This window comes from Stenella coeruleoalba (assembly GCF_951394435.1).
Source record: "Stenella coeruleoalba genome assembly, chromosome: 6".
NCBI lineage: Eukaryota > Metazoa > Chordata > Mammalia > Artiodactyla > Delphinidae > Stenella > Stenella coeruleoalba.
Window position 1 is genome coordinate 7,449,842 of NC_137151.1, and position 26,532 is coordinate 7,476,373.

The following is a 26,532-nucleotide window of genomic DNA, read 5'->3' on the forward strand; positions in this document are numbered from 1 at the left end:
GGAAAGAGAGGGTGCATTCTGATCTAAATACTGGGAGCGTGTTGCTTGGGGTGGTGGTAAAGAGAAGGGCGAACGTACGTCAGCAAACTGCTCTTTACAAAAATGGTCCGAAAGTGCTTCAAGGGGGCCTCTTGTTGTGGGTGAAGGGAGCATGGGTTGCAGTGCCAGAGAGATATGGCTGTGAGTCCAGGCTCCTCCACTAAGATGTGCAACCCTGTTGCATGTGACCCTCTCCAACCCTCAGCTCACTGATCTGTAGAGTAGGACACACCTGCCTGGCTCCCAGGGGGGTGGTACCCAACACACGACAGCTCTTCTTCTTATCCACATTTATTTGAGAATAGCTCCTTCTCACACACACCCACACAAATACACATACACACACACTTGGCCTCTGGATGCAGGGTCCCTGGGGGGAAGCACAGGGGAACGGTTCCTGTGGCTTGGGGGTCAGGGAGTGCTTGTTTATCTCCTGAAAGAGTTGGGCTTCCTGAGTACTTCCTCTGTGCTGTTAGCCCTCTTCTGTCCTCTGGCTATCAGGGCAGGAAATGGGCTTCAGGAAGTCACCAGTTCACCTCCTCATTTTGCATCAGGCAATGGAGCTAGGAAGTTGCTCACCCCTGGCTCAAGCCCCTGTGCTGTCTCAGTGCTCGGGAAGGAAAAGCCATTTCTCTTCACTGTTCCTGCCCCACCACCCCTCTGTCCCATCCTCCCACTGTTTTCCTGGCTGATGAAGATACTCTATAATATGTCTCAATCCATCACCCGGGAACACTCCTGCTCCATTTTCCCAGCATCTCTCTCCCCTAAAGGTCTTGTGATTTATGTTTCGCCTACATTAATCTTTTAAAAGCAAAGAAGCCATAAACACACACATAACTCTTCCTCCTGTCAGTTGAAATCCCATGACACAAACGCAATGCCATCTAAATTAAATGTTTCTTTCACAGAAAGTGATAAATGCCCTGGAGACTAATCAAAGAAAGCCAACAAACTTAGAGTTTGTTTCATTTCAGAATTTTGTAGGTGGTTTGTTTAAAGTCCAACAACTGGTTAACATCTAATGACTGATGGGAATGGTGAGTTGCACCCTCCTACTGTTTTAATGCAGCCAATATAAACAGGATTCATTACCCATCTTGCCCCATCAGGGATCTTGGCACCTAAAAATTGGGTTTGAAATCTAACACGTATTATGGGGAGAAGGGTAAATACAAACACAATTTATTATTCTATTGGACTGGTGTACTAATTTCTTAAACAAACCAAGTAAGAGAGCAAGAACAGTTACCCGAAAAGACATTAGCCAGTTACAGGGTTGGACCTATTTGAGTGATCAGGACTCCAAGATAAGCCAGATGGTCTAAGATAATATAGATTTCAAATAACTTTATCCTTATTACTATGGATGATTTTACATTGAAACAAATGTTATTTTTAATTTTACACCTTTCAAGTAACTATTTGGAATAGAAGAAGGAAGGAAAATATGAATGACTAAATGCAGTACATGTCTTGAGTTTATTTTCCTCTCCTCCTTTTCCTTGTCTTATTACTTCTTCTAACATCGCTATCCCATTCAATATCATTAATAAACTTTATCATTCATCTGCTTGGTGAGTAATGAGCAATGAACAGTCTTAAAGGTCAGGTTAGAGAAGCTGAGTCTTCTCTTGTAGGCAATGAACAGGTGAGAGATTATAGAAAAAGGGAATTTCTAGAAATTTTGTAGCACAGGGATGGAAAGGAGGAGAACTTTCTCTCTTCTAAGTTTAGAAGAGTCATTGGGAGCTATCAAGAGAGGATCAGCATGACACAATGAGCAATCAACAGGGCTGAGAGTAGTGGACATGGAGAAGGTGGTATGGGTGTGAAGTGGGGGCTCCAGGAAGACACACCTGACAAGGCTGGGAGTCTTGAGGGTTAGAGAGTTTGAGGTTCTGGAAGGAGTGTGGTTAGCAGTTAATGAAGGAGACATCAGTGTGTTGGAGCATTATGAAGAAGGATTTATTGTTTTGTATTTAAATATATCCAATTATTGAATCGTTTCTACAATTACATCATTTAAAGCATTAAAAAATTACGATGGGTTTCAGATTTTCACATTTACACAAAAAATAAGTTTTTCACTACTGTGGGTGACATCCATGAGATAGATGGAAAGGATAAATAAAGGGGAAATCTCAAAAGGTTCCCCAAAGATGTTTTTAAGACTGGAAATGCCCCATCTACTAGAAATCTTTGTAGTTAGGGACCTGGCCAGGGGCTCGAGATGGTGGGCTTGCTCACAGCAGTAGGAGCCTCTGACTCACGGTCCTCAGCTCTGGCTGGACATTAGCATCTCATGGGACCCTTTAAAAAACACCCATGTCCATGCCCTGTCCTCCTGGGGTTGCCAGAAAAAACACAGGATGCCAGTTAAATTTGAGTTTTGGATAAATAACAACGCAATTTTTAGTGTAAGTATGTCCCAAATATTGCATGCCACCTCCACGGACTATTCAGTTCTTTTGTCAACTTAGCAGATGCCCTGTGAGTTTCCTAATAGGGATTCACCCAGAGGAGAGCACTGGGAACTCCCAGGCCTGAGCCCAGAGCCATAGCCTCAAGCAGTCGGAATTCCCACATTGTCATCTCACACATTCACAACCTGCCTGTCCCTTGTCAGCCCCTTGGAGGTCACACGGACTCCAGTTCTATTTTACACCCCCAGGTACTGGCTCATGCTGTGCCTTCTGCCTGGGATGTTCACTCCACCTGGCTTATCTGGTGAATGTCCACACGTCAATCCACTCTGGTCCAACACCACCCATGGAGGGTGTCTGTTCTGACCTTCCAGGAGGAAGTGACCTCCTGTTTCTATGGACAAGCTCATCAAACACATCAAAATAACCCTGGGGTACCGGGAGGGCTGTGGCATCTTCCTGTTGGTGTCTGGCATTTTGCAAGGTGACCAGCACATAGAAGGTGGTCATCAAAAGCTTACTAAGTAAAAGCTGTCCCAGCAGTCCAGTGAAATGCAGCAGGAAAAATCATCCAGACGAGTAGTTACAAAAGCAGGAGTGTGCAGTGATCGCTAAACCAACCAAACTGAAGTGAGCACCTACTAGGCGTCAGGTGCTTGCTTTTATCTCCCCACACTGCAGAGAACATGTACACATGCTGGTCCTCTGGTTCTCATGATTACCCGTGGATGCTTTGACTGATTTCAGGAGAGAGATCGGAGGGGCCCCACTCCTTCTTCCCCAGACACCAGCTCACGTGAGCAGCCAACCTGGCTGGTCCTCCTGGCCTGCTCCTCAGCCTGCCCTTTCTCTGGCCTTCAGCGTTTGTCAGCCTTGCTGTCTAGGAAGGCTGGTTTTTCGATATTTCAGCTCTAATCTCAGGCCTTTCAGGCCCTGTCCATCTCAGGGCCGACCACCCACAGGGTCCTGCTTCAGGGACTGAAAAGGCAGGAGCTGCTCTGCCCAGCTATGCTGCCAATCCTTTCCATGACGTTTGCTTTGACAGCACTCCTGCAAACCATCTGAAGGCAGCTGCACCCCTCTGCACCCATCCCGCGGGCCCCCTCGGTGGCTGCACCTCCAATCACTGGCCCATAGTGCCAGGTGGCCCTGCCTGACCACCCCGCATGGAAGGCTACTGTCTCCACCGGGTCTTGGAGGGACCTTTAGCCCTGTGTGCATCCATGTGCGTAACGGCCTGGAGCAGAGGGCAGCCAGGAGATCGGCTGGGCTCCTGCCGCTGCTTTTTATGGGTCTGCTCTGTGCTGGGGCTTCACTCACATCATCTCACGCTCAAGATGCTTCTCACTCAAAACCCGCTCTCATGGGACAGCCACAAATCACAAGTACCTCTCATGAGCTGAACTCCCCCGAACAACCTTGCTAGCCGGGCATTTCCATCTTTTCTTTCAACAAGAAAAGACTGAAGCTCAGAGACAGTAGCCAAGGACAGAGCCAGGATTCAAACCCAGACTAAGGCTCTACTGCTGACCCTGCCGCCAGGCCCCGGCCCAACCTTCCAACGTAGGGCGGACCCTGGTGGCCAGTCGTGGCGAGATGCCCTCCACCTGTGAAATCCTGGGTGCTCCCAGCAGGGCACTGGACACAGGGATGACCAGCCCATTTTATAGATGGGACAACTAAGGTCAGAAAGCCCAAGTCACTTTTCACAAAACAATCAGCTAGCCCAGTCTGTCCTACTCTAAGGACAAGGAAGTTTAACAGTGACCCAAGCTTAAAGGAAAAGAAGTTAAGGTTTGAAGGGAGAATTTCTGTCTTCCAGTGGTGTGTGTGGAGGGTCGGAGGAGGGATGAGCTCCTTGATCTCCTTCAAATCAGAGTTTCCAGGAGCAGGGTTGGCAGCCTGGGCTTTGGGGGCTGCAAACCTGCTTCAAACCCGATCACACCACATTAGACCAAATGCCTTAACCACCCCCCCCCACCCCACACCCCTTTCCTAGTCTCAGTGTCTTATTGGGAACAGTAGTGCCTCACAGGGAAGGGCTCAAACCACACACTTGATCCCGATACGCCCCTGGGAGGAGCCGGCTCCCACTGCCATGTCCGGAGCCCTAAGGCCTCCTGAGGCCCTTTCTCTCCATCAGCCTCCACGCCAAAACTTTGTCCCCATCAGGTCCTGTGGCCTGTGGTCACTGGAAGTCGACTCTCATGTCTAAGAAAGCAAAGAAGCTTCCTGGGTCTCACTGCCCACACTTCTGACGGGTTGGGCCCGGGGGGCAGGTTGAGAAAGCATCTGGTGAGCGCTGGGCCCAGGACCATTTTATCAGCACCAGGCCAGCCCAGTGCTGGCACCAGATCCCCTGCTGCTGCCTGATAAGAAGCTCAGCTCTGCTTTCTTGAAACCGCCGGAGCCTTATCGGAGGCAGACCTTGGGTGAAGGAGCCATTTCCATCCGCGTGAATAAAGGGAAGGAAAAAAAAAAGCCGGAAGAAATACAACGCCTTTGCACGCAGACACAGCCAAGCTATGTGCACTGCTGCTACAGGGCAGCACCACGGGCGACCCCGCTCAGGAGCGAGGCGGGACCTGAGCTGAAAGCAAAGAGGTGGGCTCCCTGAGCGTGCTGCCGGCCAGGTCTCCCCACCTGTGTGTGTGGAGGGGGGCAGTCCATGCTTAAGCATGAAGCATTTATCCCCTATCAGAGTTGATTTACAATGTTGTGTTGGTTTCAGGTGTATAGATTCAGTTATTATATGTATATGTGTGTGTGTGTGTGTGTGTGTGTGTGTGTGTGTGTGTGTGTATGTATATATATAAATTCTTTTCCAGATTTTCCCTTATAGGTTATTACAAAATGTTGAGTAGAGTTCCCTGTGCTATACAGTAGGTCCTTATTGATTATCTATTTTATATATAGGAGTGTGTACATGTTAATCCCAGACTCCTAATTTATCCCTCCTCCCTTTCCCATTTGGTGACCATAAGTTTGTTTTCTGTCTGTGGGTCTATTTCTGTTTTGTAAATAAGTTCACTTGCATCCTTTTTTTTTTTTTTTTTTTAGATTCCACATATAAGCAATATCATACGATATTTGTCTTTCTCTGTCTGACTTCACTTAGTGTGATAATCTCTAGGTCCGTCCGTGTTGCTGCAAATGGCAGTATTTCATTCCCTTTTAGGGCTGGGTACAAAAGCCCCTTAGGTTTGTAGCACATAAAGTGCATGGCATCATGGGCGGAGGCTACTGCCTGCCTGTAGGTGAGCCTGTCAGGTGCAGAGTTTGGAATCGAATGACACCTGGATGTGGGCCTGCCTCTGCCATTTGCTGTTGGTGTGGCCTCGGGACAGTCACTTCATCCCCTTTCCAGGAACACTCAGGGGTCGTGTGATACCCCGACCCCTCTTTTAAGCGCTGTATAAGAGCACTCCCCTCCCCAGTGGGCACATGGACAGCCCGCCCTGGCACCGTGGCTTAGAGAGACTCAGGAGATGCTGACGCCCTCTCCACGCCCTCTCCACACCCTCCGGCCTGTATCAGGCTGCAGTGAGGACCTGGCGAGATAAGAAATGTGCTCCTGCCTCGGTATGTGTGAGCAGTCCCGAGTACAAACGGGTGCCCGGGGGCCCGACTTCCAGCAGGGCTGTTCATGGAGGTGAGAAGCCAGTCACTTGAGCAGCGCCTGGATTCTCGTGCTGGGATCACGTTATCGGAGGACAGGAGGCGCCCAGGATGAGCTCCTGGGTCGTGTTTACGTGGCCCTGGTCACTTAACTGGGTGACTCCTGGGGCTGCTCAGAAGACTAAACGCAACAGTGTGTAAATATAAAGCAGAAGAGAATAAGCTCTCAACCTCCGTTCCTGCCGTATGAACCTGGCTGCTGGAAGAACCTGCCTCTGCAGAGAGTTGTATTAATTTGTGCCTCTGACATAGGGGTTGCAGAGAGACTGAGGCGGAGAGTCCTGGCTTCCAATCTGAGCTGTAGGAGCCTGTGCTGGCCGCCTCTCCGATCTCAGGGAGAAAGAGCCTGTGTTTCTAGGCTGTTCTTTCATACCACTGGGGATGCAGGCACACGTGTGCACACACGGACAGAGGCCAGCTTTCAGAAGCCTTCCTGGGATTGCCGGTTGTGTCTTCTGGGTGAGGCCGAGGTGTCTGTGGGGACGTCCTTCCCCAGGCAGGTGGCAGCATGGGCCCCAGGAGCCTGGGGCTCTAGACCACCCTTGTCCACACCCTTTCCTGGTTCTCTTCTCCACCCCTGCTGGCCAGACCCTCCACCCCTGGGGGCTGCTCCGTGCCCTCTGCTGGGCTGCGTCCCCGGGGCTTCCGTGGACTCAAAGCTGCAGGGGAGGGACCAACGCACGCCCCCTCTGGCCCTGGGTGGGGCTCTGTCCCATCTCTTCACGCTCCCAGCTGGTCCCCAAGGGTCCGGACTGCCTGTGACGGCAGGTACTGGGGACCCCACATCCACACTCATTCTCTGTGGAGCCCGGCACGGTCCTGTGGAAAAGCTCTACATGAAAGTGCAACTAGCAGTTTCAGAGAGGCTCTGAAAGCCGGCCTCTGTGTGTGTGTGTATGTGCGTGTGTGCACACGTGTGCCTGCATCTGAGGCGTCTTTCAGGGCAGCTGAGAGCAAACGGGGCGCTTGGTGAAGCCCCCCCATCTCCCCCTGCATCTCAGGCACCCCTTGGGAGTTCTCCGCCATCCTCTTCCCTCCCTCTCAGCTCCTACCCCGTGTCACGGCTCACTCAGGGACTTGCTAGAGTGTTAGCAGAGATGCCGAAGGGCTCCTCTCTCGGGGTTAGAAGGCTTCTGGCAGGGGAGACTCAGGAAGATGCTACAGCGGGTACTGGGACACAGTCCCATCGTCCCTCTGCCGCCTTATCTGTCTGACTTCATCTCCTAGTTACCACTTTCCACTCTCCTCTCCTCAGGGCACTGGCCTCTGTCAGTTCCTTGAGCAGGCCAAGCCTGCTCCTACCGCAGGGCCTTTGCACGTGTTGTGCTCTCTGCCTCTTGCCTCCTCTCAGATATTCCTGCGTTTGGCTCCCTGGCTTCCTTTAGGTCTTTCCTAAACATCACCTTACCCAGTGGAGATTCTCTTTAAAATGGCAGCCCCTCTCGTCCCTCCACCCTCTGTCCTTTCCTGGCTTGATCATCCTCCCTGCACTTAGCACCATCTCACCTACTGAGCATTCTACCCACTTGTCTTGTGTCCATCTGTCTATCTGCACTAGAACATAAGCTCCCTTTTGGGATGACTGTTGGTTTGTCCACTGTCACATCCCCAGGGCCTGACACACAGTTGGTGCTCAAAACAGGCTCATGGACTGTGACGTCTGAGCTAAAAGCTTGCTGGTGCCAGTGGCAGAGGCAAAGAGCATGGGTATAGACTCAGGGAGACTATTGTTGAACTCAGGATCCACTGTTTTATAACTGGTGAGGTGTGGACACACTTTTCCCCCCTGAGACTCCATAGACAATCTGAAAAGAGGGATAATAACCTCCTGAGATGCGGAGAGATGTCAATAAGTTTGATAAAGAAGATGTGGTACATATATACAATGGAATATTAGCCATAAAAAAAGAATGAAATAACGCCATTTGCAGCAATCCCACTCCTGGGCATATACCCAGAAAAGGCAAAATCTCTAATTTGAAAAGATACATGCACCCCAATATTCATAGCAGCACTTTGCACGATAACCAAGACATGGAAACAACCTAAATGTCCATCAACAGAGGAATGAATGAAGAAGATGTGATACACCCACCCACACACACACACACACACACACACACACACACACACACAATTGAATACTACTCAGCCATAGAAAGAATGAAATAATGCCATTTGCAGCAACGTGGATGGACCTGGAGATTATTATACTGAGCGAAGTAAGTCAGAAAAAGACAAACATCATATGATATCGCTTATATGAGGAATCTAAAAAAACGAATGATACAAATGAACTTATTTACGAAGCAGAAAGAGACTCACAGACTTAGAGAATGAACTTACGGTTACCAGGAGGGAAGAGTAGGGAGGAGGGATAGATTGGGAGTTTGGGGTTGACATGTACACACTGCTGTATTTAAAATGGATAAACGACAGGGACCTACCATATAGTACAGGGAACTTTGCTCAATATTATGTAACAACTTAAATGGGAAAAGAATTTGAAAAAGAAGAGATACATGTATAACTGAAGCACTCTGCTGTACACCTAAAACTCACACAACATTGTTAATCAACTATACTCCAATATAGAATAAAAAGTTAAAAAAAAAAATTCAGGACAATGCTCCTGGCCCAACACCAGTCTGGGTCCTAGTGAGAAGCCCTGTTTTCTGAATGAAACGGGAGAGATGGCAGGTCCCAGGAGAGCCTGTCTGGTGTCTGGCCCTTTTTCCTACACCTGCCTAGTTGGGGTGAGGATTTTCTGCAGGGCAGCAGGAGAGCCCCGAATGCCTGTGTCTACAGAGGGGGTGACAAGAGGTCAAGAGAAGGTGAAGGCCAAGAGAGGGATCCTCCCTTTGGCAGCTTGGGTGGATCAGGTCGGGGGAATGAGACCCTCCGTCTGCACCCAGGTGAGAGCTGGGCCTGGCCTGATGGGCTTCCCTGGCTGCTGCCTGGTCCCTAGCCTCAGCTGCAGGTCTTTCTTCCGTGGCTTCTCATCTACCCATGAGGCTATGGTTTCCCCAGAGAGAGGTGCAACGGGGCCAGGTAGGCTCTAGGCCTAGAAGTCGAGCCATTGGAGATGTTCCTGTTGGTTCAAGACAGAGGTCAGAAAACTTTTTAAATAAAGGGCCACATAGTAAATAGTTTAGGCTTTGTGGGCCATGTGGTCTCTGCTACAACTCTGACATTGTCCCATGAAAGCAGTCATGGACACATGCAAACAAATAGGTGCAGCTGTGTTGCAATACAACTTTACTTATAAAAACAGGTGGCAAGCAGATTGGGCCTGTGGGCCTTTGTTTGCAGACCCCTGGCTTAAGTCCCTGTGTCACTGAGTCTCTCTCTTCCCTCTCAGGCTAACATTTGCATTGTGCTTGCCCCCTGCTAGGCCTGGGCCATTACCTACATCTCCTCATTTAAGGTGCCCACGGGGATGGAGACGAGTGGCCGGCCTGCACCTTGAACCCAGGTCTGTCACGCTCGCAGCCTATACTTTCAACCTGTGTGATCATTAGCTGTTAGAAAGCAGGCCACTGTCCCCAGAGTCTGGCCACACCCAGGGCTCACTGCATCTTGAACACCCTTGAACACTTGAGAGGGTGCAGGCACCAGGGTAGTGGAAGCCAAAGGGGGTGACGTCACCATCCCAAGTTCACCTGCACTGGTTAGTGGTGGGGTTAAGACAGTGGTTGGAGAGGTGGCATGGGCGTTAAACCTTGCACGGGGTTGAGGCCATCTCTGCTGGTGAGGGATGTGGCCCGGGCCTCTCCGACTGGGCCCTGGGTACCTCCCCTGGCTGACTCCACTGACTGGCAAGGCCCCGTCATAGAGAGTCTCACCAGGGAATCCTGAGCCCTGAGATGTCAGGTCCCAGAACAAGATAAATGGCCTATCCAAGTGGTCACAGCCTGGCTACACCAAGGGCTTGCTCCAGGGAGGCCAGTGGAGGTCTGGGCAGCGTCCTGCTGTGGTACAAGGGTCCCTGAGCAGAGCTAGTTGGCTCAGGAGACGTCAGAAGCCGAGTCAGAGGAGAACTCCCACCCTCTGCTCATTTCTCCTCAGGGAGGGCCCCACTCAACGGAGCTCAAAGGAGAACCATGGGGCCCCTGGGCAGGAGGCAGGGCAGTGAGAGGTCAGCCTTTTATCTGTGTAGACAGTCAGGCCTCTGTTCCCAGAGCCCCAGGGCAAGGAGGGCAGGAACTCAGATAATTGTGCCTTCAGGGCAGTGTGACCCCATGGCTTTTACCAAAAGCACAGAGGATGGGGAAGATTTGGCCATAGGCCAGAGCCTCAGGAAATAAACAGCCCTGAGGTGCCCTTGTGTGGGAAACAGAGCCTTCCAGGGTGTCTGAACTTGGAAGGGAAACCATGGATTTCATCTGCCTTTGACTGCATTGTCCTCAAAGATGTATTCTGACTTTCTCTAACATTGTTTGCTTTTTCAGTGAGTGACAAACATCATTTCACTCAATTGAGTTCTTTAAAAATAGCATGTTCCAGAAGATCTTTCCAGAAGCTCCAAGATTCTTAAATAGGAAATGACCTAGGGGTGGTGACCAAAGCCTGATATAAATAAGTGTAGTTTAAAAGCGCATTGGAACCAACTTTCTTTCACTCCTGTGAAAGAGAATTTTGTTCCCCTTTGAAACTCCCCATTTCCTACACATACAAATGGTGGCGGTGAGCAGGGCTTAAAAGACAGCCTCAGGGTTGGAGCATCTGGGTTCAAATAACAGCCCGGCCACTCCCAGCCCGTCCTGCACCTGGAAGATGGAGGCTGCATCCACAGACCCAACTCACAGTGAGGGATGAGGGTGACGAGGAACGAACACTTCGAACCAACATCTGCTTAGCGTGTATGACACACCAGACCATCCCTGCTCACAGCAGGTACCCCGTATACTTGCAGTACTTTTTGTATCTTTACATCCTTGCCACTTGTCTTGACTTAAGTCATTTCCCAGAGTTAGAATGTTCTCAACAATCGGCATTGGTCTGTGAACTAAACATTGCCTGTCCTACCAGTAAACAGAGGACGCTGCAGCCGTCAAGCCATCACATTACAGACCGTGAGCCCTGAGAGACCTCAGGATAGAAACAGATGTGCACCATCCAGCAGTCAGTCGCTGCAGCCACCCGCAACGATGCACCCTGGGAGACTCAGGATGAGAAAGCACAGGACACTGGCCCCAGGGAGCAGAGGTGCATATCAAAGGAATGATTTCAATGAGCCCGGACTCTTGCCTCTTCCAATACGTAGAAAAGCGCTAAATTCATTAACGTGAGATGTCTGGTTTTCTTTGATTAACAGTAATCTTTTGATGTTCTGACTACCTGGTCTTTTGTTGCGAAAACTCCTATATATCCTGGCTCCCCACCTTGCCTCTTTGGAAAAGTTTCTCAGAATTATCTGAATGCTGTGTCCTGGGCTTAAGTCCTCAGATTTGTCCACTGAATAAAACATAACTCTCAACTTTTAGGCTGTGCATTTTTTTTAATTTTATTTTTTTAATACATTTATTGATTTTATTTAATCTATTTTTTTGGCTGCATTGGGTCTTTGTTGCTGTGAGTGGGCTTTCTCTAGTTATGGCGAGCAGGGGTTACTCTTTGTTGCGGTGCATGGGCTTCTCATCGTGGTGGCCTCTCTTGTTGCTGAGCACGGGCTCTAGGCATGCGGGCTTCAGTAGTTGTGGCATGCGGGCTCAGTAGTTGTGGCTCGCAGGCTCTAGAGCACAGGCTCAGTAGTTGTGGTGCATGGGCTTAGTTGCTCCATGGCATGTGGGATCTTCCCGGACCAGGGCTTGAACCCATGTCCCCTGCATTAGCAGGCGGATTCTTAACCATTGTGCCACCAGGGAAGTCCCAGTTGTGCATTTTTTTCAGTTAACAGGTCACTGACAACTTCTTCAAGTACAAAGTCTTAATTCAACAAGATAAACCTATATCTGGTCAAGGAGAAATTCACCATAATTTAATATCAGCTGTCAATATTAGCTAGTTTTAGATAGCAGTTTATATTTGAGAAGTTATCTTACTTTAAGTTATTCTTTAAATATCTAGATATCTTCTTTAAATATAGAAAAGACACAGGCGATTCGATCTGAAACCTGAATTCCTGTGATAAGAAATTTCTCACTAGGAGGATGGGATGATTCTTATTCCTGTCATGATGTGTGTCTTGCTGCCCCAAGAAGCCCAACGATGCTTTGAGGGCAGGGATCTTGTCTTTAGACTTTCTTTGTCTCCTCCTGCACCCCTAGGGCAGGTGACAAGACAGACACATCGTAAGCCTATGAATTTCTGCTGATGAACCACGGATGTACACGGTGGTTAGTAAACATTTGTGGATAAATTGTTTCCCTAATGGAATTATCCATCTAGTTTCTAACTTTTCAGATTTTCTTCATGGACTCTTGAAGTTTGATAAGAACCTCTCTCAGGGAATTAATTGGTAAAGTGATTGACAGCTGGGTGTACACTGCAGTCTGGCTGTAGGCAAATAATTGAACCACAGTGAAGGCATTTTATGGCTTCATGTGATGGAAATGTCTAATACGGAAGGATCCTCTGAGATGCAAGCCCCAAAGCATCATCACTGACAATGAATAGTGCCTGGACATCAGTCGGCCGTCCTGGGAGGCACCAGCTAGGAGGCTGCAAACAGCGTTACGTGAAGCCCTCAATGTCCAGCGATGACTTGAGGGTGACCATCACAAGGGGGCCCTGGAGTGGGGTCACCAGGCCTCTTCTCCCCCACTCCACTATAACAGATGGGTTTTTATTGCTTTCATGTTTCCAGACTTCATCTAAGAATTTATTTTGTAGAAATGTCATTACTCCTGAAAAGAACTGCAGTGGAGATCTGTAGCTGTGACATCGTTTTTTAACGTGTGTGTTTTTCGGGGTGGGGACCCCAGATGGGAAGCCACTGATTTGGGAGATTGAGGGATGTATGGCTTTCATTCCTTTTGGTGACTCTGCAGTCCCAGCATTAGCTCCTCTGCACCACCCCGTCCTGTCCCCACTTAAGAACCTGCTGAGTGAGTTTCCATGGCAGAAACAGTGCACCCCCAAGGGAAGCAGAGACCCGCACTCCACGCACGAGAGCTGGCTGTGTAAACTCTCCTAACTTCTCTGAGCTTTGCTTTATTCACCTATCAGAGGAGGCGAGTGGTGCCTCTTTCTTTTTCATTTTATTTTTTATTGAAGTATAGTTGATTTACAAGGTTGTGTTAATTACTGCTGTATAGCAAAGTGAATTAGTTATACATATATATGTATTCCTTTTCTAATATTCTTTCCCATTATGGTTTACCATAGGATACTGAATATAGTTCTCTGTGGTATACAGTGGGAGAACAGACTGGTGGTTGCCAAGGGGGAGGGGATTGGGGGAGGGATGGAGTGGGAGGTTGGGGTGAGCCGATGTAAGCTTGTATGTAGAGAATGCATAAACAGCCAGTAGTGACTCTTGAATGAAGAAAGGAACTAGATCTGAAAGTGCCTAGCAGAGGAGAACATACAGTGCAGGAATGGTCCCATGACTGGTGATACTTCAACAAAAGACAATGCCGCCAGCCCAGGGGTGGGTCTGTGGTGGAGGCATGCCAGAAATTGGCCAGGAATTGGTGGAGGCGTTATTCTCTCCTGGTGCCCTGGCAGTGACCCTGAGAGGCAGCTGCCCGCTGCCTCCCCGGGGAAGAGTGGGAACTGTATGCGGGTTGGCCTCAGCTGGCTGCACTTGCCTGGTCACAGCCCAGCCCTCGTGAGCCTTTCATCAGCAGCTGCTGGGCCGCCAGGTGGGGGCCAGCAGAGCAGAGAGGAGCCGGCACAAGCGGCCCGGGGTGGGGTGGATAAAGAATGGCCTTTTCTTCTGAGGCAGGAGAGTGACCTGAGGGCCGCGTGGAGCTGCACAGAGGGGCAGGGGGTCATGGGCAAACCCCTCCCAGCACGGTGGGCAGCCACATCCCAGAGGCAGAAGGACACACCTGGCTCGAGGCTGGACAGTGCAAGTGATGCCCAGTGAGGCCCTGGGGGAATAACCTCTTTGAACCCCAGTTTTCATATTTCCATGGAGCTCATAATATCCATTTCTGGAGCAATATTAGCTACATCCAGGTAACATCTTCCGGTTGAAAAAGGTAGCATGTGTATCCTCCCCAGGTGTGGCCAAGAGGACTCCCCACACCGCCTCTGCACCTGTGCTGAGATCCACCATCCAGAGAGATCAGTGCGACCTCAGCAGGCTCTTCGTGGCTCCCCCCGGGCCCCTCGCTGTGTGGCCTCTGTACACTGAGGTCCTCCGTCTTTATCTCTCCCTGGGTCTCTTTCTGAACTGCTTTCCAGCTGTCACCTGGCTATCCCACGGGTACCTGAAAGTCACCTCTGCTCTAGAGAGAATCTTCCTATATCCCTCTTCTTGGTCTTGTATATATAATCGTACAGTGAACAGGAACTGCTTCTTTCATAATGAAACAGGGCAAAGGAAACTTACTTTTAAACTTTGAAGTGAAGACTAGCTTAACTTCCTCACTTAAAAAAGCAAGAGGATAAGAGAAATACAGAGATAGACATAGAGATAGAGACAGAGATAGATAGAGATAGAGATAGGAATTCCCTGGTGGTCCAGTGGTTAAGACTCTGCACTTCCACTTGCAGGGGGCACAGGTTCGATCCCTGGTTGGGGAACTAAGATCCTGCATGCTGCGTGGCCAAGAAAAAAAGAGAGAGAGAGAGAGAGAGAGAGAGAGAGTCCTGGGTATCCTCACGCATTTCCTTTGGATTCTCCCAATCTCCTGAGGGTAAAGGCAAAGAGCAGGCACGGGGCAGACACTGCAGCTGCCCAGCCCAGGGGCCCTGCCGTGGTTGGGCTGCGCAGCACTGCTGGGGGTGGGGGAGCGTGCGGATTTGAGATGGAAGCCACGCAGAGGAGGGTCAGGGCTCTGGGCGCTGGGCAAGGAGAGCGGCCGGGCCGTGCAGGGACCAGCGGGCACCCAGCCCCAGGGCCTGGATGGGCTGAGCCAGGGCCACAGGATGGCCTTCGTGGGCCTAGGTGGTCTGCCTTCCTGGTCTCTTCTCCCCCCAGATATTAACAATTGTATTTTAGAGGGGCATTGATATAAAGACAAATGCAAGGTTTAGTCTTAAAAGTTCATTTTTCCCGTTTGACTTTAAAAGAACCAAAGCTTTGTTGTGGTTCCCTGAAAGCTCTAAGCGTTGTGCCTGACGTGTGAGGCGGCCCTGGCTAAGCCCCTCCTAGAAACACCTGCCGTGCACGAGTGAGGGGTCTCGGCTGTCGGCAACGCACATTGCCTCTTGAGTTTCTGTATCATCACATGCAAAATGGAGATAAAAATACTTGCTGTAGGGCTGCTAGAGGGTGAAATGAGATAACTTAAGCAGAGCGCAGCCGACTTTCTATGCTTTGAGTCAGGGAGACAGTCGGTCAGGATACTTTACAGAATTTGTAGAAAAGAAAAAAAAAGAGAGAGACTGTAAAATTTTAAAAAAATGACAGCTTGGGATTTTCAGCCAAAGCTGAAATGAATTCATTAAAATGAGAACTTTGGCAGGAGCTGAAGGAGGGCCATTCAAATGACAAGTCAGTCCCACGGCACGATCAAAGGAGAGAAGGCCCAGCTTCCTCGCAGGAGTTCGAGCACGGGGAAGAGGCTGGAAAGGGAGAGAAGGGGCCCCTCCCAGGAGAGAGGGGAGGCCCAGCCCTGCACCCATCCAATGGCAGCATCAAGGGAAAGAGAAAAACGCTGGTGAGAGAAGACACTGAAAGATGGAGCGTCTGCGGGCCAGATGGGAGGGAAGGGGCCCCATGTGCACATAGGTTGGGGTGCACAAGGCATGCCAGGTGGGGAAAGGTCAGTGGGCTGAGCCAGAGGCCACTGTGGGCCACCGAGGGGGCACGGCTTACACAGGATTGGGAGAGGACGCAGGTGAATATGGGACCGATAGCACCAGGATTGTCTACACTGGTTGGACCTTCACATCCCTCCATTCCTCCCTCCATCCATCCATCCATCCATCCATCCATTCCTCCATCTATCCATCCATTCATTCATTTTTTTTAACATCTTTATTGGCGTATAATTGCTTTACAATGTTGTATTAGTTTCTGCCGTATAACAAAGTGAATCAGCTATACATATACATATATCTCCATATCCCCTCCCTCTTGCAATTCCCTCCCACCCTCCCTATCCCACCCCTCTAGGTGGTCACAAAGCACCGAGCTGATCCATGAGTGTTTTTAAGGAGGCTACTCTTCACCAAGACAGCCGAGACCCCTACTGTTAAGGGGCTGGTGTTCAGGTGCGGCTGAGGAGGTGGGGCTGGTAAGGAGACTGAACTGCAAAGGGTAAAAGGTTTGCTCAAAGTCACATAGCTGGTGGGAGAGGACACATGCTCTCTGCTGCTCTTTGACCACCTTGCCCACTCTGATAAATGCAGGAAGGAACAGAAGCCTCGGAGGCAGCCGTCCTAGCTCAGAAGGGAACAGCATCCCAGGGCTATTGCAAAGGCAGCTCCCCTGCTGGGTCTGAGGGCCTTGCCCGCCTGGAACCCAAGGACCAGGGCAGACTATGCCTCCTGTCCTTGGTATTATTTTCAGTGGCAAATGAGCAAACAGGGACAGGAGGAGGGCATGCAGAGGGAGCTGGGCAGTGGGGAGTGAGCCTGAACTCACTGAGGACACCCTCAAGCACTCAGGCAGGGGCAGTGGTGAACTCGGACCAGGCTCTATACTAGGAGTTTTATCTATGAGCTGAGACGCCAAGGGGCTGGCGCCATGTTCAAGACCACGGCCAGGTCAGAGCTGGTCCTCATTCAAGACCAAATCCTGAGCTCTAAAGCTGGTATTCTAACCTCCTCATCACTAGCCAATTGAGGCCAAGTGTATTTGCACTAAATGTCTTCAAAAAGTACAGCAGGGGGAACTGAGCTTGAAGCCCCTGTTTGCTAAAGGCTGTGTGTATTGTGTCTGGTTCCAGTGAGAGTGCTTGGGGAGCATCTCAAGCGAAAGGGCCTTTCATAGCCAGTGGACTTTGCTGCCTGGTGAGCACAGAGGTCACAGACCGGAACCCAATGCAGAAGGCAGGCAGGCAGGATTGTTTACCTGGTTTTGATCTGACAAACCACAATTCCCTTCACTTTAAGACACTGCTGAGAATACATGTGCCCATAGCTATGGGTAAAATAGGACGACTTTCCAATCCAGGGTCCAAGGGGGGAGCGCTGGGGCCCAGGGTCAGCTGGCAGCCACATACGTGAACCCTCATAAAAGTGGGCGTTGTATGAAGGAGAAGGAGGGTAGGAGGTCCCAGCTGTGCTCCCTGCAAGTGGCATGCCAGTCTGTCCATCACTGTGGAGCTAAAATACCTCCATCAGGTGTGGTGGGTGCAGTGAGATGATAGGGCAACCTTGCCGAGAGCTTGTCCCTCCCAAGGGCCCCCAAATGCGAGCCTCCTTCCCTCAGAGACCTGGCAGGGGTCAGAGGTGTATCCACTGAGCCCCAGAGAGTATGCCGACCGCAACGTTTTGGCAATAAGAGAAGGAATATGTGGCAGATACAAGACAGGGACTATAATAAAAGCATCATAAAGAGTTATTCATCCCAGTTGTTTTAAATTCCCAGTCTGATAATTCCCACATCTCTGCCACGTCTGGTTCTGGTTCTGACTCTGTCTCTTCAAACAGCGTGTTTTGCCTTCTAGTACGTCTTGGAATTTTTCTTGGCAGCCAGATGTCATATACTGGATAAAAGGACCTATTGTAACGGGGCGGCGGGATGTGGGGGAGGGGAAGCACCCTATGGTCCTAGGATGAGATCTGTAGCCCATCCCTCTGGAGTGTGAACTTCACAAGTGTTTCTCCGTGTTTTTCTCTCCTTGCAGGTGGGCCCAGATGGCTACAGTGAGCTGGAGTTGGGTATTTTCCTTCCCCCAGGTCAGTTATGCTCTGATAGTATCCCATCTGGTTCGGCTCTGGTTAACTAGCTTCCCTGAGGCTAGGCTTTGTCAAGAACAGGTGCACTGGTCCCCTCCTTCCTGCCGGAAACTCAAGAAGACTTTACTCCGATATTTACCGTGGGCACCTGCTCAAACTCCAGGAGGTGGATCTCACAGTATTGCGGGGGGCCCCCAATGACTAGGTCCCCTTGCAGTTTTTAACTCTCAGAGGAGTCCACGCTGAGCCTCCAGCGATCTGTCAGTCCTAAAGAGTCATGAATGAGAGCTGCAGAAGACGTTGGGCCAGGAGGAAGGGCAGGGCTGCAGAGTCAGGCAGGTGGGCAGCCAGTGAGGCTCTGACACCAATCACCAGGCGAGGCAGGTGGGTGGCTGTCTGTGAGCACAGGGAACCAGAACACAGGCTCTCCGGTGGCTGGAGGGAGGGTTGGGGGCAGCTGTGTGAGGCCGGGTCTGTGAAGGAACCTAGCATCTTGGGCTCAGGCTCTTGCTGGGACGAGAGAGAACTGGCCCTTGACAGTATCTGCCTTGGCTAAGATGCTGCACACTAACGTTCCTTCTGAAAGGATGTACCCAGATTAAAATGTATAATGACTAAGGGCAGGAAGTGGCGCTCCTGCGGAGGCTCAGATTACATAATGATCTGAAGAAAGCCCTAAGCAAAGATGGGGGAGGGCGGGAGGGGGAGGGGAGGGAGGAAGGAGGGAGAAGATGAAATACCCAATCAGTGCTGAGCGGGAAGGAGAGCTAGGCTGTGATGGCTGGGGCCCATCAGCGTGCTCTGAGAATCTGTTTTGGTTTGACTCTTTGTCCATTTCAATTTATTTTATACTCTGCCCTCCAAGTTCTGGAATAGGAGCTATTGAGCGGATGATTTTTAAAAGGGGCCTTTGGGCTTCCCTGGTGGCTCAGTGGTTGAGAGTCCGCCTGCCGATGCAGGGGACGTGGGTTCGTGCCCCGGTCCGGGAAGATCCCACATGCCGCGGAGCGGCTGGGCCCGTGAGCCATGGCCGCTGAGCCTGCGCGTCCGGAGCCTGTGCTCCGCAACGGGAGAGGCCACAACAGTGAGAGGCACGCGTACCACAAAAATAAATAAATAAATAAAAATAAAAATAAATAAATAAAAGGTGCCTTTGGCCTTTGGAGCGGACATGGGCCTGGAAGTGTTGACCTTTGGGTTGTCTGTGCAGCCCCCTGTTCGTGTCCAAGTTGCTGGCTGAGCACCTCTCTGAGCTAGGCCCCAGTGTGGGGGGGACAGGTGGGGTCACAGAGCTTCTCGGAAGTCAGAATTCCTAGAAGGCAACAGACTCAGAAATCTGTCGGGGCTACAAAGTGTCCCCAGGGCCAGGGTGGGTGGTTTTCTAGTGTCAGGAGGGCCCAGGGAGGCCTTAACTGACCAGTAGGTGTATGTGTGCAGGGGGCGGTACCCAGAGAGCCCAGGGGCCTGAAGCGGGCAGGCATGAGGGTGAAGCTGGAGGGACAGGGTGATCCAGGCACAGAGAGGGGCTCTAGGGGATGTCAACCTGAGCGCGCTGTGGAAGGCAGGGTGGAGGGCAGCAGGTGGCCCAGTGTGGGTCAGGCCCGACCACAGAGATGGGAGTGATGGCGGGCAGCCACAGGCCAAGGTTAGACCACAGGCCTGGCTGAAAAACTGTGGAGTCGTTAGCGGGCTCTGAGTGTCTGTGCAAAGCCACAGCCATGCTTTCCTGGGCACAGCTCTCACAGTATGTGGGCAGCAGAAGGCCCCGCCTGGCACACAGGGCCAGCAGGCCCGCATGCACCCTAACACCCCCCTTAGTTTGGCCTCTGTTGGCTCTGGGGCCTCACAGCCTGTGTTCACAGCCTGGCTGTGCCCTCAGGACCTGGGAGCCCTGGGGAAGGTCATCATCCTCCAGCCTCCAGGGCTTCATCTGCAAAACAGGGGAGAATATGCCTGTGAGACCAGGCTGTAGAGGAGTGACCCATGCAAGGTGGGACCACAGGCCTCGGCATAGAGGTACTGACGTTGTTCTCACATTATCCAAAGCAAACCCAGCTGCCGTCTGCTAGGGAGACTTTGGAGGTGACTAGCACCTGCAGGCTAGGTTTGCTTTGATGAGTTCTGTTAACAACCGTCGCAAATAACACTATCACTGGGCGCGGTGCCAGTCCTTAGTCTCTCGTTCATCACGTGACTCCCGCCAAGTCACTGTTATCCTTCCCACTAACAGATGAGAAAACTGAGGCTCCGAGGTACTGTGCACCTCCCCAAAGCCAGTAAGTGTCGGGGATGAGATCACATCTGGTCTGACTCCACGGCACAGCCCAGTGTGGGGCTCTGGTCCACTCTCTTACTCATCATGAGAGAAAGGACGCATCATTTAACTTCTGGGGTGTGTTTCCTCACTAGTTAGGGACCTGGTAGGAAGTGGGCAAAGGCCATACAAGGTATTTCCCAGCAAAACAAATACAATATCTTACAGAGGTACAAAAACACGTGTAATTACAGAGGCGCACTCAAAGGTGACAACATGGTTTACTCATCAGATTGGCCAAGATAAAAACCACACAGTGTGAATGAGGATGTGGGGAAATAACGATTTTCATTGGCTACCGGTAAGGGTTAGAAATTTATGTGACCTTTTGGAGGGTAATTTTTCAGTACCTACTAACATTGTAAATGTACATACTCTTGGTCCCAGAAGTTAAATCCTGGGGGAATTTATCCTAAAGGTATACAAACACATGCATGCAAAACCCCACTTACAAGGGTTGTCATGACACTGTGGTTAAAAAGAGAAATTAAAGACTGTACACAACCCAGATGTCCATTTGTGGAGGAATTGGTTAAATAAAATAACCAATTCATTTATAATATTCATGCTGTGCAGCCCCAGAAGGATGAGTCTATATATGGTGATAAGGTATCATCTGTAGGATATGGTCTTATGAACAAAAAAGATGAAGTCGAATATGTGTTTCATTTTGCCAACGAAAAATTAATTGTATTACATATAATACTTCTAGAAGGAGTCTCATAAATAAATAAAGTTACTGCCCTGGAGGTGGGAAGAAAGTTATTCTTTTCTATTATGAACTCTTCACGCATTGTTTAACTTTGGTTTGTACCTTGTGCTTACCGGGCCTGTTGTGTTTGCTCACTCTTTGAAAGGTGTTTTGGTTGGGGTCTCCAAAGGGCATTTGATGGACTATATATCTGCCCCCCAAAGAGGCAAACTGACTTTACTTGCCAGCCTCTCTGTGCTAGTGAAGGGCCTCCCTCTCTCTCCCCATAGTGAATGGGCGGATGCGCTCCCACCAAACACAGAACACCTCTTACCCCTCACTGCTGTTTCCCAGAGGGCACTGCAAGTCCCCAGAAATAACTGCGCAACTCTGGGCACCCTTGGAAGGTCCAGCTGCTGGCTGTGCCGAGGCCATGTGACTCCCAAAGCCACGGATAGCTGAAGGGGTTGCGCAATGGCTGTGATGGAATGTCATCTGGCACTGAACGAAACCCTCCCTGCTTTTCCCAGAGGTGGCACATTCTATATAAAGCTGCCAGACCTGGCCATCTCCTTGCTGAGCCTGACCCCTTCCCTCCAAGGGCGAGGCAGTGGATTTCTGCACAGGACTCCTCCGCAATAACTGTGGCCTCTGGGCTTATAGCAGTTGGCTGAACCCATAAGCCCAAAGGCTAGGCTAGGGGAGGCCTGGCCGGGAGGGAGCAGAGGGTCCTCTCTGTTCTAACGTCTGGTTCTGAGGGGCAGTGATGTAAACTGAGACAGGATATAGACACATCCTGCCTGAGTCAGCAGCACGAAATAGGGCCCCATGGTTCTCCCATGGCAGAGATCCTGCCAGAAAGTAAATCCTAAGGGTAATCTGGAATGGTATGCAAGTAAGGGCTGCATCCCCATCAGTTCCGCAAGGGAAGTATTTGCAGTCATTGGTCAAGGTCTGAAACTTGAATCCTAGAGAATTGCTGTAGGGGGAGGACGGGGCGGGAGGGGGTGGCTGCGGTCGGGGGCAGGGCAAGGCTCCCTGAGCAAGCCTGTCCTCTCCAGACAGGAATGGCTGTAGGCCTGCACTTCCTCCGTCCCTGAACTGGAATAATTACAGTGCCTTGTCCCCTTAACCCTGGTCCCGACACACACACACACACACACACACTCACTAGTGTCTGACTCACCCTCACACACACATACACACGCGTCAACACTGACTCACACAAGCTCATGGATCCACAGTATGACGTAAAACGAAAATAAGGATGCCCGACATTTCTCAAGCACTTAACACGTGTTCATCTCTGCGCTGAGCCACTGACATGCACTTAATTCTCACGACCCGAAGAGGCACACTATCCTGTTATGCCCACTTCGCGGATGATGAAACTGTAGCTAAGAGAGGTGGGCTTGCCCCCTTGTGACAAGAGGTCCCGAGGCAGGCAGCAAGGCCCTGACTCCACAAGGAGTTCTGTGCACACCCAGATGGCGCCGAGCACCTCAGCCACCCGTACACACGTGGCCGTGTACACACAGAGGCGCCGAGCGTGCAGATACAGACCCAGCCGCGCTCACCCAGGCTCAAGTTTGCCGCCTAAGGCCACACAACCTTGCTTTTTTTTTAAAGACGTATAAACCCATACCAGGATCATATTAATTACGTAACGTGATTACATGATAGACTCAGAATGTCTCCTCTCTGACAGTTCCATACGATCAGACCTAACCAGGGTAGGAACAGGAGGGATCATCATTCTTTTTTTTTTTTTAAAATAAAATTTTACTTCTTTAATTGCAAAAGCCCTATGGCGGGGGAGGCCCAGCAGTGTTTCGGAACGTTGCTTTTGAGATTCACAGAGAATCTCACGGCGATTTCCTTTCCGCAAGAAAGCATGTGCTGGTTTTAGAAAGAAAGAAAACAGCCTCTGAAGAATTGCAACCGCTCAAATGGTCACGGCGAGCGGATCCCTGCAACATGGGCGTGGGCGTGTGGCTGGTTCCCGCCCGGCCCGGGGAGAGAGTCGGGAAGTTGTCGGAGTTAACTCAGAGTTTCTGCGGACGCGCCTCCACCGTCCTGCCCGGGCAGCTCCGGCAAACAACTTGTGCTTTCTCTCTGCGCTGCTTACCGATCTGCCTCTCTCCCTTTATTCTCTTAGGGGAAAAGTTCTGGCCGCACGCACATCCCCAACAGCACACAAAGAAACAGAAAGCCAGCGGATGGCCGCGGGGGCGGTGGTGGCCTCTCCAGGCCCAGGGCGCGCGGAACCCGCGCACCAGGCTCGGGGCTCCGGACCGGGACTCCGCGATGCCCGGGGCGCTGTGATGCCCGGGGACGCGGCCGGGCGGGGCCCTAGTCCCCCAGGAGGCCGGGCGCGGCCGGAACCCCGGGGCTCCTTGGCCCCCCCACCCCCTCCCCGGCTCGGCCCCCGCGGGCCCGTCCCCGGGCGAGTACTCACCTTGGCGGGGCGGGGGCGGCGGTGTGACCTGGGGGCTGCTCATCGCCGACCAGTGCGGGGCGCGGCCCGGGGGACGGTGGTTGACCCTCAGCAGCCGGGAGGAAGCGGCACCTGTGTCACACTCCTCGGCGCGGCCCGAGGGGAGGGGCTCCGGCCCCGAGATAGGCAGACTTCATTTAGTTTTTTCTGCAGACTTGGCTGGTGGGGTTTCCACCCCCTTTTTTTTTTTTTTAACACAGACACCCGCCCACTTCTGAACTCTTCTGTGCTCCGACTTCCCTGCGCAAGAATCACATTTTTCTAACTAGTTTCTGTTTCCATCTGAAGCTACCACATACAGAGGTTGTGGTTGAGATTTACCCCACGTGTGGGCTGAAAAACTCCCAGATGTGACATAATGCCTGCCCCACCACCATCCGGGACGGTGACCAAATACAGCCAGACCTGCGTTTCAGTCTTGGCTGGCCCTTATGAGGCCTCTCAGATCCGCGGAGCCTTTGTGGCCTGGGAAGAGTTCCCGGCTTGCTGGCCCCTTCTGGCGCACTGTCCCAATCCATGGGCTGATGTCTGAGAAAGACTCTTAGGAAAAAAGGACTGCTGGACAAAGGCCTGTGACTTATTCGGACCACCTTTGTTTGAGGCTTCCAGACAGTGTGGAGTTTATTAGGCAATTAAAAACTCGACCTGGATTTTGACACTGGTTAGTTAAAGGCAGTCTACCCATCTCAGCCAAAAACAATGGTATGTGATATGCAGCATTCAGTTCTCCTCGCCCTGCAGAGAGAAAGGCAGGGAGCTTGAGAACATGTCAACCTTGTTTTAAATCCCAGTCCCAGGAAACACCCTGTCCTTCTCCTGTCTCATGTCTGATCTTTCCCGTGGTGCTTTTCATTGCTGTTTACCTGAGAGTCCTCATCTCTGCTGCAATCCCAGGGCACCATTCCAGCTGTCTGTACAACGTGTGTGCTGTTGGGAGTACCCTCTGGATTGAACACAACTCAAGGCTGCCCCCTGGAGGTGTGCGATGCAGGTGCTCTGCCCAGTGCCTCCCAGGCTGGACCACTCCAGGCATCTTTATTAGAGCTGCCTGTTTGACACAGTGGGAAACTGTTCCTGATTCTCTTAAGTTAGATATTGCTTATAGATCTTTAATCAGACTTCCATGCTCAACATGTCCATGTTGACGTGAAGTGAACTATTCACAGAATGTCTTTGGCCAGGTGTGGAAATTTTGAGTCTCAGTTTCCTCATCTGTAAAATGGAGACAAGAACACCTACATTCCAGAGTTTTAGAGAGACAATGTCTATAAAATAACAGTGGGGCAGAAAAGGCATTTAGTAGAGGCTGGCAGTGATTACTGTAACCCTGTAACATTTTGTTTTGTAATAGATATAGGTCCATGTTGGATAATAGTATCCGCTGTGTTCAGAGTTCATAAATAAAACAACTTCAATTATCTGAAATGCAGCTGGGGAGCTGAAAGGAAGCCAAAGACCGGCCAGGTAACTGAAGAATGACTCTCTAGGTCATCCCACCTCACTTATGGGAGAACTTCTCAGAGGCTCACTTACAGTTAACTGACCTTTAGACATAAGCATAAGAGGTTTGTTTAATTAATTTCTTGGGGTAGGACACGTTAAAAGCACCAAAAAGTAACAAGAATTCCTTATAGACAGGAAGCCAAAAACTAAGCAACTAACTAAATGACTGAACAGCAAAGGTAGAAATCCAGACAAACTATAGAGCTCAGATACAAGAACAAAGTAGCATTTGTTATACAACTAAAAACATCTTCACTCCATCCTTAAGTGGAGGATGTGACTTCACCGTGGGGTACCGAGGAGCTAAGGCTTTGGGACTCCATCTGGGTTTGAGTCTTTATTGCCTTCTAGCTGAGTAGCCATCAGTATTTTACTTAACTTCTCTGAGCCTCACTTTTCTCGTCTATGAAACTGAAGCGATCTGCAAAGTTGTTGTGAGTGATACATTAGACAATTAATCATTCATGGGATAGTGCGATGTCTTACTCAGCACATAGAAATTAAAGATATCGGTCCCCGCCCCCTTCACAGGAACACTCGGTTTATGTTAAGGACCCCAGGCCATTCTGAAAAGAAGGTAAGTAGTATTTAATAGTGAGTAGTTCAGCTAGCAGGGACACACTTGGTATATTTTAGAAGATTTAACCATGGAAGTGTCTAATTTTAAAGAAATGAGGGCTATTTTAAAAACGTAAAATAATTACAGGAAACATTAGATTATATGGCAAGAGTCTGACATTGAATCGCAGAAACACACTACTAGTGTGTCTTCATGTGTAGGATGTTTATTAATGGAGTAAAGAACTCAGCTACATCTTGTAACAATAAAACAGTCCTTATCTCACTTAATTCCCATAAATACCTTCAAAGAGGATATTGCCAAGAACCCATTTTTAAGGTGAGAAAACTGAGGTTGGGAGCAGTGACAAGAACTTGTCCAAGGCAGTGGAGCCAGGATTGAGACAGTATAGTACCTTGAAAAGTACAGCAGTACAGTACAACTACTGGCATCCAGGGGCTGGCAGCGAGTGAAAAGGCAGGAAGAGTTACTGACTGGAGGAGGGAGAGGAGGTGGGAGATGGTAGAGCTGAAGGATCGTCAGCAATAGGAGACGGAGGGCAAGCTGCCATGTCACTCACGCCTGACGTGTATGCCACAGGTTCTGGTTCCTTGCTGGATTCAATTCTATCTACCCTCTTGAAAAAATGATCCACTGATGTCTGGGTAGTAGCTCTTTTCTTCTCATCATAGATGACACGGTAGCACTGGATTGCCTTTTGAACAGCTGCTGCAAACTTCGTGTACCATTCTAGGTTCGGGTCCTGTGCCTGAAAAACTAACAGTGCCTCCTCAAGTCAAGAAAATCCCCTGCCATTTCCTGTGTCATGAATCTCTTTGATTCTTCAGTTACTTCTTCCTC

At 50.4% G+C, this 26,532-nt stretch overlaps 1 protein-coding gene across 1 annotated transcript in view; it reads right to left on the reverse strand.

Annotated features, from left to right (window-relative positions):
* The window catches only part of GYPC (glycophorin C (Gerbich blood group)), a 43,527-nt gene extending 19,569 nt beyond the window's left edge, over positions 1-23,958 (reverse strand). The window contains exon 1 of the mRNA XM_079925329.1: positions 23,571-23,958. Within this exon, the coding sequence (XP_079781455.1) occupies positions 23,571-23,613 (43 nt within the window). The 5' untranslated portion in view covers positions 23,614-23,958. The remainder of the gene's footprint in view (positions 1-23,570) is intronic.
* Positions 23,959-26,532: the final 2,574 nt, after the last annotated feature.